The sequence below is a fragment of the Microcaecilia unicolor genome, chromosome 6 (assembly GCF_901765095.1).
Source record: "Microcaecilia unicolor chromosome 6, aMicUni1.1, whole genome shotgun sequence".
NCBI lineage: Eukaryota > Metazoa > Chordata > Amphibia > Gymnophiona > Siphonopidae > Microcaecilia > Microcaecilia unicolor.
Window position 1 is genome coordinate 337356509 of NC_044036.1, and position 19020 is coordinate 337375528.

The 19020-nt window shown below is 46.0% G+C and overlaps 1 protein-coding gene across 4 annotated transcripts in view; it reads right to left on the bottom strand.

Moving 5' to 3' along the window:
- Nucleotides 1-1263: 1263 nt before the first annotated feature.
- Nucleotides 1264-19020, bottom strand: part of CDC42EP4 (CDC42 effector protein 4) — a 52478-nt gene continuing 34721 nt past the window's right edge. For all 4 annotated transcript variants that reach the window (XM_030208535.1, XM_030208536.1, XM_030208534.1 and 1 more), the window contains exon 2: nucleotides 1264-3479. In XM_030208535.1, coding sequence (XP_030064395.1) covers nucleotides 2306-3313 — 1008 coding nt within the window. In that variant the 5' untranslated portion in view covers nucleotides 3314-3479 and the 3' untranslated portion in view covers nucleotides 1264-2305. The remainder of the gene's footprint in view (nucleotides 3480-19020) is intronic.

The window sequence follows — 19020 nt, forward strand, 5'->3', positions numbered from 1 at the left end:
TTTTTGTGCTTTTAGTGCATCAAATTACACAGAGGAGTGCCAGTTACATGTGTAAGTTAACTGGCAAATTAGGTGTTAACTGGTACTAACGACCAATAATCACCAATAATTGGAGTTAATTGATGGGAAAATTAGCACTCAACAGCAGTTATGCATGTAACTAATTTAGAACTTTAGAGTGCATAACTGCGAGAGGGTGTGGCCATGGGAGGGGCACGGACAGGTCAGGGGCGTGTCCAACCCGGGCATCAGTTATGCAAAATGCAGCCCAGGTCATTTGCAGCAGCTGTTGACATTGAATGACTGCAAACACCTCCATGTTGGCACGTAAATGCAGACTTACGCTGGTGTTTTATGACAGCAATTATATGTATAATTGCCGATACAGAATTTGTGCTAAGCAAGCAGCATCCTAGTACCTACATTTTGGCGTCCTTTTCAGAATTACCCCCATCGTTTTCAAAGAAGTGGATATAAATGTACATATGTTTGTGCAGCGCTGCGTACACCTTGTAGCGCTATAAAAATGCTAAATAGTAGTAGTATGGATATGTCCAAGTGAAAATCCACGCGGAGCTTTTCCTTTGAAAATTGGTGCAAAGTCCACAGGTATAAACACCTGTGGACTATGTCCCAATGTGGCCAGTTTGAAAATTGGCCAGAAGCTGTGCAAGATACATCTTTTAGGAGACATGTAACCAGTGGTGTGATGGTAAGTTTTTAACAATGTCCGTGAGAAGGAGACTGTTGTGGACTGGGGTGGAGGGGGCAACGCATGCCTCTTGCCCCCCTCCCCCCATGTGGGCACGCTAGGCATACCTTTGCTGGCACGAATACCAAGCCCCACCAGCCAAATAGACTGCCACTAATCCCCACAGCTTGTTTCTGGCTCTGAGCATAATGCCGGAACTTCTCACCCACGGTCAGAGCATACGCAAAAAGTTCTGACCTGCTGCTTAGAGCCGTAAACAAACAGAGGGAAGCAATGGCAGTGTATTTATTTGGCTGGTGGGGCTCGGCATCCCTGCTAGCAAAGTAAAAGGGAGTTCTGGAAGGGGCCCGAGCATACATTTTGGGAGCTGGCTCTTAAAGTAGCCACAGGGGGGGCATACTTTAACAACCGACTACCAAAATTCTTCAAAATTTAAGAAACGGCTCTCGCGAGCATGGCGAGAGCCCCCTTCAGATTTCTGCACCCAACTTTGGGCAGGAGAACATACGCCAGCTGAAACCTGGTGTAAATCCTGGAAGGCAAGTTGGGCACATAACGTTTGGAACACCCCTGACATGCACATGCCCCTCCCATAGCCACACCCCCTTTTGGGTTGCACATGAGACACTTTGGGCACACAGCGTTATAAAATAGGCAGATGCACATGTAAAGCCAAATTTGTGGCAATTAACATTAATAATTGGTTGTTAACACCCTACTGATGAATTAATTTATGTGCACATCTGGGCTCCGAGCTCACCTTTAGGTGACCCTATATAGAATCCAGGGGATATGCTTAACCTCACTGCTATTACCCATCTGTATCAGCATCCTACGAGAATGAATTACCTCTGTGTATGCAGAATTCAAACTGTTATGTCCAATATTAAAAAATAGAAGTGTAAAGACTTCCAAATGCTTGGAAAAATATGCAGCTCTGGGGTCCCCAGAGCTTATACCCATCTGTCATTTCACCAAATACTGCTTCATTGGAGCAGCTAACAACGCTGACATCTGGAAACGCTGTGGGGAGCCATTATCCCTGCAAAGTCACAGCCAAAATGAAAATGTTATACACTCCATAAGCAACTGTTCAACAGAAACCATCAGCTCGTGTCTTCCAGACCAGTCCTGGGTGAAAGGCTATGGTGGGCTCTAATGTCCGAAAGGTTTTGTGACATCCAAAGGAGCTTTTCTATATGTGGTTACTGTGAACCAGGTCCAAATCCCACGTTTCCCATTGATACTCCTTGTAACCTCGGGCAAGTCACTTCCCCCTCTGTGGTCTCAGTTATAAACTTCGATTGCAGGGCGTTAGCTTGTGTACCTGTAAGTAACTCATCTTGAGCTCAGGTTTGGTATATCCACATTCCCAGGAGTATAGGGAGCTCAAGAAATGATGTAAGATCCCTGGTAGTTTAGAGAGGAGGGCTCTGGACTGTTGCTCACATATCACACTTGTTGGATAATTCTGATTTCCATTATTGTAAGCGGTAGGTCATCCTTCGTTCACTTACTGGTCCAAGAAACAAAGTATTAAGGAGAGAAATCAAAGCCTGATAATGTTCACTTTCTCACCTTTTTAGATCTGGTCTACACTCGGATTTCATCATCCTCCTCATCCATGAAGGAGAAGTCTTTGTCGTGCAGTTGGTTGGATCCAGATGTGCTGCTGAGCATGTGCCTCACGCTTCGTACCTCATGCCTTTCCTCCAGAGACCCAGATGTGCAGCTGGACACAGAGCTACTGTCCTTGGTCAAGTGACTTCCAGTGCTGCGTCCAGAGCCTGGACTGTAAGTAGCTGCTTGCATCTCTTCCCCAAATGCCATTACCGGTGCTACAGAAGGTTTGTGATCAGTGTACGGCTGATGGGCCGGTGTTGTGGTCCTGCTGGACAGCTCTCTCTCAAAGCCTCTTTCATATGCAGGGCAGCCCAGGTCCATCTCATCTTGGTCCCACTGGGTTTTGTCCATGATGCTCAAAATGTCTCCAAGCATGGAAGGTCCCAAGTCAACGTGAAATGACATGATGGATTCGGCATGCTTCATACCATAGCTGTTCTTAGGGACAGTGTAAGGCAACTCTGTCAGTTCCCCGAAGTCCTGCTCAGTCACGATTGGGTCCAGACTGGGTGTTGCCCCATGGGCTGATGCACCGTTCATGTGCTTTTCCTCCAACTTCTCATCACCAGTTTTCTTGACCGGACTTGAGGACAAGCTTTTAGGCAACTTGCGGGAACCTTTCTCCGCCTCTTTCTCAGTGAGCTGTGGAAGAGAAACTGCATTCTTCACAAAAAGAGCCGAGTCCCTCAGGGACCCCAGCATGTCTCTCTTATCACTGCGAGTGACTGACTGAGACCGCTTGCTGCTGCGAAATGTTCGGGACAGCAAGCCGGGCTTGGAACCCAGCTCTTCAGGCTCCGCTTCCTCTGGCTTGGTGGTGAGGAAGGATGTGTCCCCGAAGGCATCTCCTGACCTCCCTATGTGCATAGTGTGGCGGAAGTCCCCTAGGGGGGCACTGATCATCGCTGCTGTCAGGTCTGCCCTTGAGCGGCGTTTGGCACTTGCCGAATTTGTCACCAGCTGCTTTAGAATTGGCATGGTTTTGCTGTGTTCAAGATTTGCTTAGCAAATATCGAATGGCCCTTGAGGTTTTGTATGTTTTCTTCCGACAGTCTGGAGCCTTTTGGTGTCTGAAAATCCTCAGGACGCTTGGAGTCGTTCGTTTCCAGTGATCTTTATATAGCTTTCATTCAAAGCATCAACCCTGCAGAGGGAAAAGAACAGAACAGGAATTGTATCATTGTATAAAGACCCAAATTTCTGAAACATGGCAATCAAGGAAGGAGCAAAACAGGTGGTTTATGAACAATAAAATAACAGAATTTACAAGCACAAGAAGCCTTTATGATCCATGTCATGGTGCCTATATGAAATTAAACTCTTCCAAAACCAAACCAATTGTTTAAAACAGTGGTTCCCGGAGGCACCCCAGTCAGTCAGGTTTTCAGGATATCCACAATGAATATTCAGGAGAGAGATCTGCATGCACTGCCTCCACTGCATGCAAATCTTCCTCATGAATATTCATTGTGAATATCCTGAAAACCTGACTGACTGGGGTGCCTCCGGGACCAGGTTTGGGAACCCTTGGTTTTAAAAGTTCACATTTCTCCTGCTCCCATCATCCGCTTGTCCTTTTTAGCCGTTGGTAGCAACCTGATCCACCCTTCATAAACACAAACCTTCCACGCTAAAGAGATGAGCTTTGAGAAAGGACAAGGCACTGGCTCTTTCCTTAGGGGTCCTTTTACGAAGCCACGCTGAAAGGTGGCCAGCGGTAGCTGTAGTTTTCCCGGGCGTTCCAGCCACCTCTTAGCACCAGTGGCGTAGCTATGTGGGGCCTGGGTCCCCGTAGATTTGGCCCTGGACCCCCCTGCCGATGACCTGCCCGACCCCCCTCCCACCGCCAACCCGCAGTCGCCTGCCTTTGCTGGCGGGGGACTCCAACCCCCACCAGCCGAGGCCCTCTTCTTCTCGCAAAAGGCTTCCTTCTGTTTCTGACGTCCTCGGAAAGAGAAGGAAGCCTTTTGCGAGAAGAAGAGGGCCTCGGCTGGCGGGGGTTGGGGTCCCCTGCCAGCAAAGGTAGGCAACAGCAGGTTGGCGGTGGGAGGGGGGGGGGTCAAGAGGGCAATGGTGGGGGGGGGGCTAAAATGTGCCCCCTCACCTCGGGCTCTGGACCCCCCTCCCACCGAAGTCTGGCTATGCCCCTGCTTAGCACAGCTGCAAAAAAGCTGATTTTTCCATTTACGGCAATAATGGCCAGGCACTAAGTTCCAAATTAATGCATGGCCACTTACCGTGTCAGCCCTTACCGCCTCCAATTTAGTAGGTGGTAAAGGACACGCGCTAACCCGGCTGTAATCGGGAAGCGCAAGCCAAATTATTTTCTATGGTGGGAAACGGTGCACGCCAAAAATCAGAACAACCATCTGGCCACCTGGGCGGGTCCAGCGGTAGTGCTGTTTTGGGGTTCATTACCCACACAGTAGCCTTACCATGCCTTCATCAAAGGGCCCCTTAATCAGACGGATAGCGCAGGATATTAGGGGTAAAAGTGCAGCAGAGCTCTGCAAGGCTGAAGAGTTTCTGGTAGCATAGGTGTCAGTCACTGTTCCCGCTAAGCTGAGCGGGAGTCCTCCATCTACATTTCTGCCACTGGGTGGTGCTGTTTCACTATCACATTTTCAGTAGTGAAGGACATACAGGCTCTGCAGGACTCCAGGGAACCTGTCTGTCCTTAAAGACAGAAAACACAATATTGAAGCACTGCCCCCTACTGGTAGCAATGCAGTTGGAGGGCCCCCACTCAGCTTAGAAGGCACAGTGGTGCCAGCGCTGTGGGTACTTGAACACCCCCATTATTCAGCAAATGCCTTCACTTCATCCAAGGAGGGATAATTTGGGATGGGTTCAGCACCCCCAATTATTTAAAAAAGTTGACTCCTATGTCTAGGAGCACTATGGCCCCGATGATCAAAGGTAAATGCGGGCGCTAGGGGCCACTAGCACCAGAGGGGACTACAGCACCTGCGCCTAACATAGGGAAGCCCCGCCCAGTACATCCCAGGATGCACTGGTCAAGGCAGGGTGCTGCCATTTTGGAGGCGGTGCTGGAAGGAGGAGGGAGTGCTGCTTTGTCACTACGAGGTCCGGGGGTGGGGGAGATGAAGGGGCAACTAGAACCATCAGGATGGATGTATGTTATGCAATGGGCCACCAGGGAGTTATTTTTTGTGTCAGGGGAATTAGGGGGGGCCAGAGGTCCACTGAACCTCAGCCCCCCTGCACCCCCATGTTGGGGGGGGGTGGGGGTAGGGGAAAGGAGAAGGCTACTGGGCCTGTCTGGGGGGGAGGAGGTTAGGGTGGCTGGAGGTCCACTGGATCTTCAGTCCCTTGCGTGCTGGGGGGAGACGGTTGGGGTTTTTTTTTTTTGACAGCTCGAACCTATCAAACAACTTCTGCAGGAGGATTGTGCCTTTGGGGGGCATGCCCAGGCATAATCCTCCCACAGAATTACCCCCATGACCAAAATTAATAGCATACATGAATTTTCATGCTATTAATTTTGATCATGAGGGCTTTAATCTCCCGCGCTGTTCCAGCGCTAATTTTCTAGCACTTCGGAACAGCACGGGGGGGGGGGGGGGATTTGATCATGGAGGGGGGGCTATGGCTTTTGACCAGCTGTTGCAAGCCCCACCCTCATCACTCCTCTTGTTCAGTAAGTGTTTGCATGTGTGTTAGTCAAGTCTCTTTGAAGCTTTTTAAAAGGGGAGTAAACCAGTCATGAGAGACATTAAACTCATTCATCACCCCATCAAAAGTGAGAACAGAGACACTGTAGCCTTTCCTCCCTCCCCTGGTATAGGAATGGGTCTGAACTTTTACCTGTTGAAGTATATCTCAGAAACAGATAGTCCACATTGTAACCATTTTTTACGCAAAGGAGAACTTTATTATTTCAACTCTTAATTTTTTGGGAAATTTAATAAGTTCCTAAAAGAGAAAAGAATGACAAAAGTATTAATAAATACTAAGCTTGGATTATATAAGATTGTTTAGTACATTCCGAAGTAGGATAAGATATTTCGATGTGCTGTCATACTAGTGTATTAAATAGTAGTAGTATTACAAAGGCAGGATGTTGCATTTTCGTGAATGGCTGCAGTTTTGTCTTTCCTTTACGGAATGGAATGCTGAGCATAATGACGCACCCCCTAACTGCCATCATGGGAAGCATTTCAAGAAGCCGAGTGCCACATGGTTTTGATTTTCAGTGCTCCGGTCGGTTCTCCCACACTAAGCATAGTATTATTTTTACATCCTATTTAGTTGAAGAGAAACGTTTCAGCTATTTTCACACTGGCATTCATTAAAGGTATATATTTTAATGACTTTGTATAAAGCAATTCATTATTTTTTTTTTGTAATCTATGGTATAATGAAGTTGTTTATACTTATTTTAAATTTTGTGTCAGATTTCAAATCCCTGATACAGGAATAAGCTGCACATATTTTAAATGGATATCCTTGCTGTAATGAATTGGTTTTATTAATAAAATTGTATTATGTTGTTTAATTATTATTTTGACTCCTCCCTCTCCTTCTCTGCGCATATCCAGCAGATAGCCAAGACCTGCCGCTTCTTCCTCTTTAACATCAGCAAAATTCGCCCTTTCCTCACTGAGCACACCACCCGAACTCTCGTCCACGCTCTCATTACCTCTCGCCTTGACTACTGCAACTTACTCCTCACCGGCCTCCCACTTAGCCATCTATCCCCCCCTTCAATCTGTTCAGAACTCTGCTGCACGTCTCATATTCCGCCAGAACCGATATACTCATATCACCCCTCTCCTCAAGTCACTTCACTGGCTTCCGATCGGATACCGCATTCAATTCAGGCTTCTCCTTCTTACCTACAAATGCACTCAGTCTGCTGCCCCTCACTACCTCTCTACCCTCATCTCCCCTTATGTTCCCGCCCGTAACCTCCGTTCACAGGATAAATCCCCCCTCTCAGTACCCTTCTCCACCACCGCCAACTCCAGGCTCCGCTCATTCTGCCTCGCCTCACCCTAAGCTTGGAACAACCTTCCTGGACCCTTACGCCAAGCCCCCTCCCTGCCCGTCTTCAAGTCTTTGCTTAAAGCCCACCTCTTCAATGCTGCGTTCGGCACCTAACTCTTACCTTTCAGTAAATCCAGACTGCCCCAAATTGACCGCCCCTATCGGACTGACCGTTCACTTGTCTCTTAGATTGTAAGCTCTTTGAGCAGGGACCGTCCCTCTTTGTTAAATTGTACAGCGCTGCGTAACCCTAGTAGCGCTCTAGAAATGTTAAGTAGTAGTAGTAGTATTACATATAGCAGTGATTTAACCAGAGCTGAGATTGTGATGTCATAATGCCTCATTCCACCAATGCCTAAGAGCCAACCTCATCAGTGATGTCACAATGGCTTGATTGTCCTATATTTGTCTCACTCTTATCTATTAGATTGTAAGCTCTTTGAGCAGGGACTGTCCTTTTATGTTAAATTGTACAGCGCTGCGTAACCCTAGTAGCGCTTTAGAAATGTTAAGTAGTAGTAGTAGTATTATTTCTTTATTGTTGTTGTTGTTTTGGGTTGTGCCCACTTAGTCCAGGAGACCAGAAAAAGAGGACAATGTGCCTGTTCATCACCTCCTCACTGATGAGAGTATCGCCCAGCTGCTAGCCTTTCAGCAGTGTTTGTTGCCATATCTGGGGGGGGGGGGACGACACTCTGCTGGACGTGATGGCTTGTGATGAATGGGATGTCCTGAGAGCTGAGTCCTCTACCCACAGGCTCTACAGCTGACAGCAGGAAATGTTCCTACAGAGGGCCCAAGCAAATAATGCTGCCCAGCAGAAACGGCCCATAGAACCAAACCTACATCCCATTTAAACAAGATCAAAACGAAATTTCCAATGACATCAACCAAAGTCTACATACATGTGGACAAAGGGGAGTCGGTTGATATTGTGTATCTGGATTTTCAAAAGGCGTTTGACAAGATACCTCATGAAAGGCTACAGAGGAAATTGGAGGGTCATGGGATAGGAGGAAATGTCCTATTGTGGATTAAAAACTGGTTGGAGGATAGGAAACAGAGAGTGGGGTTAAATGGGCAGTATTCACAATGGAGAAGGGTAGTTAGTGGGGTTCCTCAGGGGACCACTGCTTTTTAATATATTTATAAATGATTTAGAGATAGGAGTAACTAGCGAGGTAATTAAATTTGCTGATGACACAAAGTTATTCAAAGTCGTTAAATCACGACAGGATTGTGAAAAATTACAAGAGGACCTTACGAGACTGGGAGACTGGGCGGCTAAATGGCAGATGATGTTTAATGTGAGCAAGTGCAAGGTGATGCATGTGGGAAAAAAGAACCCGAATTATAGCTACGTCATGCAAGGTTCCACATTAGGAGTTACGGACCAAGAAAGGGATCTGGGTGTCGTCGTCGATAACACACTGAAACCTTCTGCTCAGTGTGCTGCTGCGGCTAAGAAAGCGAATAGAATGTTGGGTATTATTAGGAAAGGTATGGAAAACAGGTGTGAGGATGTTATAATGCCGTTGTATCGCTCCATGGTGCGACCGCACCTTGAGTATTGTGTTCAATTCTGGTCGCCGCATCTCAAGAAAGATATAGTAGAATTGGAAAAGGTGCAGCGAAGGGCGACTAAAATGATAGCGGGGATGGGACGACTTCCCTATGAAGAAAGATTAAGGAGGCTAGGGCTATACAGCTTGGAGAAGAGACGGCTGAGGGGAGACATGATAGAGGTATATAAAATAATGAGTGGAGTGGAACAGGTGGATGTGAAGCTTCTGTTCACGCTTTCCAAAAATACTAGGACTAGGAGGCATGCGATGAAACTACAGTGTAGTAAATTTAAAACAAATCGGAGAAAATTTTTCTTCACCCAACGTGTAATTAAACTCTGGAATTCGTTGCCGGAGGAAGTGGTGAAGGCGGTTAGCTTAGCAGAGTTTAAAAAGGGGTTGGACGGTTTCCTAAAGGACAAGTCCATAAACCGCTACTAAACGGACTTGGAAAAATCCAAAATTCCAGGAATAACATGTATAGAATGTTTGTACGTTTGGGAAGCTTGCCAGGTGCCCTTGGCCTGGATTGGCCGCTGTCGTGGACAGGATGCTGGGCTCGATGGACCCTTGGTCTTTTCCCAGTATGGCATTACTTATGTACTTATGTACTTATGATGCATTTCAGCTGAAACGTAATGCAGAAAAAACCCAATGCCTAATACTTACCTCTCAACACAACACAAACAAATTTACCACCATCAACACACCAAAATTAAATCTACCAATTTCGGACACCCTAAAAATTCTTGGAGTTACCACAGATCGGCACCTAACACTTGAGAGTCACGTGAAAAACACAACCAAAAAGATGTTCCACTCAATGTGGAAATTAAAAAGAGTAAGACCATTCTTCCCAAGGACCGTCTTCCGCAATCTGGTACAATCATTGGAACTCAGTCATTTAGACTATTGCAACTCACTCTACGCTGGATGCAAAGAGCAAATACTCAAAAAACTCCAGACAGCCCAGAATACTGCAGCCAGACTCATATTGGAGGAGTGGCCTAGTGGTTAGGGTGGTGGACTCTGGTCCTGAGGAACTGAGTTTGATTCCCACTTCAGGCACAGGCAGCTCCTTGTGACTCTGGGCAAGTCACTAAACCCTCCATTGCCCCATGTAAGCCGCATTGAGCCTGCCATGAGTGGGAAAGCGCGGGGTACAAATGTAACAAAACAATATTCGGAAAATCAAAATATGAAAGTGCAAAACCCCTACGTGAGAAGCTACACTGGCTCCCACTCAAAGAACGCATCACGTTCAAAATATGTACCCTAGTTCACAAAATCATCCATGGCGATGCCCCAGCCTACGTCAGACCTGATAGACTTACCACCCAGGAATGCTAAAAAATCATCTCGCACATTCCTTAATCTTCATTTCCCCAACTGTAAAGGTCTAAAATACAAATTAACGCACGCATCAACCTTTTCCTATATGAGCACACAACTTGGAACGCACTGCCGCGCAACCTAAAAACGATCTATGAACTAACCAACTTCCGCAAATACTGAAGACCCATCTCTTTAACAAGACATATCACAAAGATCAACACATGTGAATTCCCCACGTTTCCTGAACTGTCTTATAATGTTTTTCTGTTATATCACAATCATGTTTCTTTCATTGTCATGGGCTGGTGGTTGGGAGGTGGGGATAGCGCTGGTCAGACTTATACGTTCTGTGCCAGAGCCGGTGGTGGGAGGTGGGGATAGTGCTGGGCAGACTTATACGGTCTGTGCCAGAGCCGCTGGTTGGGAGACAGGGCTGGTGGTTGGGAGGTGAGGATAGTGCTGGGCAGACTTATACGGTCTGGGCCAGAGCCGGTGGTTGGGAGGCGGGGCTGGTGGTTGGGAGGCGGGGATAGTGCTGGGCAGACTTATACGGTCTGTGCCCTGAAGAGCACAGGTACAAATCAAAGTAGGGTATACACAAAAAGTAGCAAATATGAGTTATCTTGTTGGGCAGACTGGATGGACCGTGCAGGTCTTTTTCTGCCGTCATCTACTATGTTACGTTGAGGCATATTTTCAAAGCACTTAGCCTCCCAAAGTTCCATAGAAACCTATGGAACTTAGCCTCCCAAAGTGCTTTGAAAATAAGCCTGTATGAGGCATATTTTCAAAGCACTTAGCCTTCCAAAGTTCCATAGAAACCTATGTAACTTTGGAAGGCTAAGTGCTTTGAAAATATGCCTCCATGTAACCCAAAATCCTTCTGTAATACCAAATGTCTTTTCTCTTCTTATTTCCACTATTCATGATATATTGTAAGCCGCATTGAGCCTGCAAAGAGGTGGGAAAATGTGGGATACAAATGCAATAAATAATAATAATAATAACCTGGGTCACGGTGGAGTAGAAACCTAATGGTTAGTGAAGTAAGCTGAGATCCTAGGGAAGTGGGATAAATTCCCACTGCAGCTCCTTGTGACCATGGGCAAGTCACTTAACCTTACATTGCCCCAAGTACAAAAAAAAACATCTTAAGTTATGAGAAGAGAATAACATTGGGACAAAGTTTGTCCTCATCGCCATCCCTACAGACCCAAACTCTATCCCCACCCCGTCCCCAAAGCACTATAAAATCTCATTCATACAAAAAGCGAGTGATTGTCTTTTATCAAAAATGAACGAACTAGTGCAGTGGAGTTTGAGTTTATGAGGACTGGGTGGGGATGTGGACAAACTTTGTCCCCGTGTCATTCTCTAATTGTGAACCCATTAGGGACAGAGAAAGTACCTGCAATGTAATATGTACACTCAAATCACCCTCTACATTTGCCCTTGGCAGGTTACAGGCAGAGACGCATGATCGCATTCTTGCATATCTGCTAAAAGAGCTCCAGTCATTTGCTCTCCCAACTGTAAGAACTCTATGTATAGATGTCAAGATTTCTAGTGTTCGCTGTTACTCCTTGAGATATGCTCCATCTCTGGTTGTCTTCAAATCTGGGCTAAAAGCCCACCTTTGTGAAGCTGCTTTTAACTTCTAATCCTTACTCACTTGGTCAGTACCCATGTTTTATCATTCCCACCTTAGTAATTCCCTTTTCCCTTATTTGTCCTGACTGTCTGTCCTAATTAGATTCTAAGCTCTTTCGAGCAGGGACTGTCTCTCTATGTCCAGTGTACAGCACTGCGTACGTCTAGTAGCGCTATAGAAATGGTAAGTAGTAGTAGTCTTTGAAATTCCAGAATCTTGCTACTCTTTGGGATTCTACACAGAACCTTGCTACTCTTTGGAATTCCAGAATCTTGCTACTCTTTGGGATTCCACACAGAATGTTGCTACTCTTTGAGATTCCAGAATCTTGCTACTCTTTGTCCTTATCCCTTATTTGTCCTGTTTGTCTGTCCTAATTAGATTGTAAGCTCTGTCGAGCAGGGACTGTCTCTTCATGTTCAAGTGTACAGCGCTGCGTACGTCTAGTAGCGCTATGGAAATGGTTAGTAGTAGTAGTAGCAGCGGTATAAAAGAAATATTGGCTGAGGAAAATACTCCACCTTTTTCACGTATACTATTTACCTTTTAAATCTCTGGCTAACCTACAGAATGCTCCACAATTGGATGTTTCAGTGGTTTTGGAATCTTCAGACACTGCTTTGGCGACAGCGTCAACTCTGATGGGTACCGTGATGTTGGCACTTGATAAAAATTGGTTAATGAGAATGTACTTTAAAAATAAAGAGATCTTTTTGGAACTTAGAATTCAAATCTTCCCTGATGTTTCTAGAGATACTCAGAAGAGGCGTCAGCAATTTTTGTTGTTAAAACCAGGGGTGCTTCAGACTGGGGCTTCTTTCTTTTTACAATATCCCTGTAAACGTGTAGTTCGGCACCAATCAGTCAAATATGTCTTTTTGAGGCTTCTCACCTCATAGCATTTTTAGCATCTAAATGTATCACAGGGGTATAATTCTACCTCATGTTAGGCTCTCTGTACATTGATTATTTGAGAATCCTGATACACGTCAGGTGTATATTTTTCCTTTTTTTTTTTATTTCTCCTTTTAGATTCTCTGTTGTTCAATGCACTTTCCAGGGTTCAGTGGCTGCCATTCACCACACAGTAATTCTGATTCAGTTTTCCTCTAAGAATGGTGCTTTGTATTCTGAGAAAGCTACGCCTCAGGTGGGTAACACAGTCCTATAATTAGAACAATACCTGCTCTGCTCCACTATAAATCCTGTAATGTAGAAAATCCAATGCTTTGGGTTTCATGAAAGGTGCATTTACTTCCACAGCATATATTCTATGATGGCAGCATCTGGATTATTATTTATTTCGATTTTGCTCACACCTTTTTCAGTAGTAGCTCAGGGTGAGTTACATTCAGGTACTCTGGATATTTCTCTGTCCCAGGAGGGCTCACAATCTAAGTTTGTACCTGAGGCAATGGAGGGTTAAGTGACTTGCCCAAGATCACAAGGAGCAGCAGTGGGATTTGAACCAGCCACCTCTGGATTGCAAGACCGGTGCTCTAACCACTAGGCCACTCCTCCACCCTGAAGAATCTTGTTACTCTTTGGGGTTCTACATGGAATGTTGCTACACTTTGAAATTCTGCATGGAATCTTTTTATTCTTTAAAATTCTAGAATCTTTATTTATTTATTTCGATTTTGTTCACACCTTTTTCAGTAGTAGCTCAAGGTGAGTTACATTCAGGTACGCTGGATATTTCTCTGTCCCAGGAGGGCTCACAACCTAAGTTTGTACCTGAGGCAATGGAGGGTTAAGTGACTCACCCAAGATCACAAGGAGCAGCAGTGGGATTTGAACCAGCCACCTCTGGATTGCAAGACCGGTGCTCTAACCACTAGGCCACTCCTCCACCCTGAAGAATCTTGTTACTCTTTGGGGTTCTACATGGAATGTTGCTACACTTTGAAATTCTGCATGGAATCTTTTTATTCTTTAAAATTCTAGAATCTTTATTTATTTATTTCGATTTTGTTCACACCTTTTTCAGTAGTAGCTCAAGGTGAGTTACATTCAGGTACGCTGGATATTTCTCTGTCCCAGGAGGGCTCACAACCTAAGTTTGTACCTGAGGCAATGGAGGGTTAAGTGACTCACCCAAGATCACAAGGAGCAGCAGTGGGATTTGAACCAGCCACCTCTGGATTGCAAGACCGGTGCTCTAACCACTAGGCCACTCCTCCACCCTGAAGAATCTTGTTACTCTTTGGGGTTCTACATGGAATGTTGCTACACTTTGAAATTCTGCATGGAATCTTTTTATTCTTTAAAATTCTAGAATCTTTATTTATTTATTTCGATTTTGTTCACACCTTTTTCAGTAGTAGCTCAAGGTGAGTTACATTCAAGTACAATGGATATTTCTCTGTCCCAGGAGGGCTCACAATCTAAGTTTGTACCTGAGGCAATGGAGGGTTAAGTGACTTGCCCAAGATCACAAGGAGCAGCAGTGGGCTCTTTGAGCAGGGACTATCTTTTTGTGTATGGTGTACAGCGCTGCATATGCATATGCCTTGTAGTGCTATAGAACTGATAAGTAGTAGTAGTAGATTTGAACCAGCCACCTCTGGATTACAAGACTGGTGCTCTAACCGCTAGGCCAGTCCTCCACTCCACTCCACTCCACATGACGTGCACCACTTAATTTCTGTAATAACAAAAATATCTACTATAGCAGGTGCTGAATCCACCAACTCTGAGCAAACAATTTGCAAGTGATAATAAAAACAACACAGTAACCTTGCCAGCTATGCCACCATTAACCCCTTCCCCTCCCCCACCACTGCAGCTTCTCATTCCTATACATTGTGCAATGTAGCACTAAGGAGAGAATAGACCCGAGAAGCTGATCACAGCACTGTACATTCTAAGCTGCCGCCCCGCCCCAGGATCGCCGCTGCTGCCTTCCTAGGATTGCCACCCCCCCCCCCCCCCCCGCCACAACTGCAAATGCCTTGGTTGGCGGGGATCCCGAGGCCCCTCCAACAGAAGAGGTCTTCCTTCAGCACTACTCTTCACTCTGCCACATGGCCTGCCCCTGCGGCTGCTTTTTCTCTCACGTCGCGCACGCTCGTTTCAAAACCGAGCGTACATGGCCTGAGGGGAAAAGCAGCCGCTTAGCTCGCAATGCAGCAGAGTGAAGAGCAGCACTGGAGGAAGACCTCTTCTGTTGGCGGGGCCTGGGGGGGGGACCCCCGCCAACTAAACCAGAGGTCCTGGCCCGAAGTTCTGCTGTGTCTGCTCCTCCCCAGCCTCCAACCTCCAGCCCTGGCATCGGAGGTTTCCCTCTCCTGCTCCTGTCGGGATGCGATCACCCGAGTCCCGTCAGGAGCAGGAGAAAGAGAGAGACCCCGGTGCCGGGCCCCCCTTGGAGGCCCGGGCCTGGGGAATTTTGCCCTCCCCCCCACACCCCTCCCTCTCGGTGCCTGCTCCAAAGATCGTCATGTCCTGCAGGGTTTCGGAGAGGGGATAGGGGATGGTATTGGATATTGTTTCATCCCATGTGATTTGAAGTTTTGCTTGGCACTTCCCCATGTGGAAAAACATTGATGTGGATCTTGTGTCTTCTTGCTAAAGAGACATTTTCAAAGAACAAATTCTGAGCTTTGTCTCTGCCCTGGAGCATCAAGTGTACAGAGGACATGAATCACTGCAGTCCCTCTTTAGTCTGGTTGACAGTAAGCAATTGTGACTTGCCCTACTTAGCCCATCTCATTGCACTTTCTTTCAAGCCTCCGGAGAGCCGCCAAATTAATTTACAAGTTGACAACAATTAGCAGAAATTGTTTTGAATTTCACAGCTACAAGGACAGACTACTGGATTACAGAGCACACTCGTTATGTAAAGATGACATTAAATGTGAGAAAATGCATGATAATCCTTGCTAGAGGAGGGTTGGGAGCTTGCAGTAACACAGAAGAGACACTGGGCCTGAAGGCACATTTCTGGGCTACAGTGAACCAGTTCTGATGCATCTGAAGGAGTTTGTGTGTAGAACGCAGTGCAAATGACAGTATAGCCACAACCTTCTTAATACCCATATCCTCTACCATCCACCAAAAAGATCTCAAAGTCCCCTATCCATTTCCCCAAATTAAATAATTGTAAACTCTGGTGATTTTCGTTCTGATTACAAACAGCACAGCATCCCCTCAGCCCCAAAGCCTTCCCCCCCCCCCCACTTAGTCCACTTGCTGAGTTAGTTGCTTTTTAACTGTGTCATGTGACCCAGCTCTCCTCCTCCCTGCTGGAACAGTGGGTGGGTCTGAGGGGCACTAACAGAGCTGTGTAAGTGAAAGTTGAATGGATGAACCTAACCACTGCTGTCCTCTCTCTTGTTAAATGAGGAGTATGCCATAACCCCCTCCTCTCCGTTTGACACACTTCTCTCTCCAAAAGTTGTGATTAGCAGGGTCCCTGCGATGTTTTGCATTCTGCAGTCATCAGCATAAGTTTTAGACTCACACTTTTCATTGCCATATTGTAAAAAAAAACTCAAGACATGTATCGGATTCTTTTTTGCATGCATGACGGATTGTTTAGAGCCTGTACTTTGTTTCCCACATGCACAGGACAAAGCTATACACGTGCATAGGAGATACAATGAAAATAAACAAGGTACTTGTTATTTTAGGGTCTCTAGTGGATCTTTCTATATGTCCTTAAAAAGTCACACTCTGATAAGTACATAAGTACATAAGTAATGCCATACTGAGAAAAGACCAAGGGTCCATCGAGCCCAGCATCTTGTCCACGACAGCGGCCAATCCAGGCCAAGGGCACCTGGCAAGCTTCCCAAACGTACAAACATTCTATACATGTTATTCCTGGAATTGTGGATTTTTTCCAAGTCCGTTTAGTAGCGGTTTATGGACTTGTCCTTTAGGAAACCGTCCAACCCCTTTTTAAACTCTGCTAAGCTAACCGCCTTCACCACATTTTCCGGCAATGAATTCCAGAGTTTAATTACACGTTGGGTGAAGAAAAATTTTCTCCGATTTGTTTTAAATTTACTACACTGTAGTTTAATCGCATGCCCCCTAGTCCTAGTATTTTTGGAAAGCGTGAACAGACGCTTCACATCCACCTGTTCCACTCCACTCATTATTTTATATACCTCTATCATGTCTCCCCTCAGCCGTCTCTTCTCCAAGCTGAATAGCCCTAGCCTCCTTAGTCTTTCTTCATAGGGAAGTGGTCCCATCCCCGCTATCATTTAGTCGCCCTTCGCTGCACCTTTTCCAATTCTACTATATCTTTCTTGAGATGCGGCGACCAGAATTGAACACAATACTCAAGGTGCGGTCGCACCATGGAGCGATACAACGGCATTATAACATCCTCACACCTGTTTTCCATACCTTTCCTAATAATACCCAACATTCTATGCGCTTTCCTAGCCGCAGCAGCACACTGAGCAGAAGGTTTCAGCGTGTTATCGACGACGACATCCAGATCCCTTTCTTGGTCCGTAACTCCTAACGTGATCTCCCATTCACACTCAATACTACCAAAAAACCTGCACAAAGCAAGTCAGTTTTTAGGTGTCCCCAATTCCCACAGTGCCACCCAATTCTAAACACACACAGAAATTCTGTACTAGGTAACATCGGCTATACCACTGGATCCTGCTAAATAAGGTACCTGAAGCATCTCCTTACATAAGCGTTTCCTCTACACCAGGGATTCAAAACCCAGGCCTTGGGATACACCCAGCCAGTCAGGTTTTCTGGATAGCCACAGTGAACATGCAGGAGACAGATTTACATATAATGGAGGCAGTGCATATTCATTGTGGATAGCTTGAAAACCTAACTGGCTTGGCGTGCCTCAAGGACTGGGTGGAGAACCCCTACTCTACACCCAACCACTGGCATTCTATGATGCGAACCAGCTACCACAAGGGTGGGCAACCCCGGTTCTCGAGAGCTGTAATCCAGTCGGGTTTTCAGGATTTCCCCCAATGAATATGCATGAGATCTATCTGAATGCACTGCCCCCATTTTATGCAAATAGATCTCGTGCATATTCATTGGGGAAATCCTAAAAACCTGACTGGGTTGCGGCCCTCGAAGACAGAGGTTCAGTGGCGTTCCTAGGGTGGCTGACACCCGGGGCGGATCGCCGATGCGCCCTCCCCCCCCCCCTGGCGAAAGGATACCTCCCCCCAGCGAAAGGACACCCCCCCCCCCCGGGTGCATTTTTACCTGCTGGGGGGGTGCTGCACGCCTGTCGGCTTAGCTCGTTCCATGCTCCATCTGCCCCAGAACAGGAAGTAACCTGTAAGCTTCCTGGTAGCTTAATGAAAAAGTCCGTAATTTGCTACTGGGTCTTCAAGGCCTATGATTAACACTTAGCAACTTGTAAAACGCTTCTCAGCTGCATAAAATGGACCTTAGAACGTCTAAAACACACACCTACACCACTGCAGGCCACTTTTTCGTGTGCCTTAATAAAAGGGCCCCTATATTACATATCAATTATATGTCACTATACTTCAGAAGCAAAGCAAATTTTAATAAGAATAAACATTCTTACACTGCTAAACATATCAATTACTGCAATGTTATATATGCGGGATGTAAAGAGCAAATCTTAAAGAAACTTCAGACCGCCCAGAATACAGCAGCTAGGCTTATATATGGAAAATCTCGTTTTGAAACCCTTTCTCGAAAAACTGCACTGGCTACCATTCAAAGAACGCATCGCCTTCAAAATTTGCACGTTAGTTCACAAAATAGTTCATGGTCTTGCGCCGAACTACATGACTGGACTAATCGACCTACCAATAGAATCTGCACGAACGTATCTAAACCTTCACTTGCCAAGATGCAAGGGACTGAAGTATAAATGAATATATGCGTCCAGTTTCTGCGTCATAGGCACACAGCTCTGGAACACATTTTCAAAAGTCTTGAAAAACATAAGTAACCACCTAAATTATCGAAAAAAAAACCCCTAAAAACTCACCTTTTCAGAAAGGCATATACCCCACTCAACCAACGTAAAACACCGAACTACGATACAGAACAATTAACTAAGTAATGGATAACGCCCTCACTGAACGATCCCACCCTCGTAACCCACATGGAGCAAACCGCCCAATCTGTAATTCGTACTATGC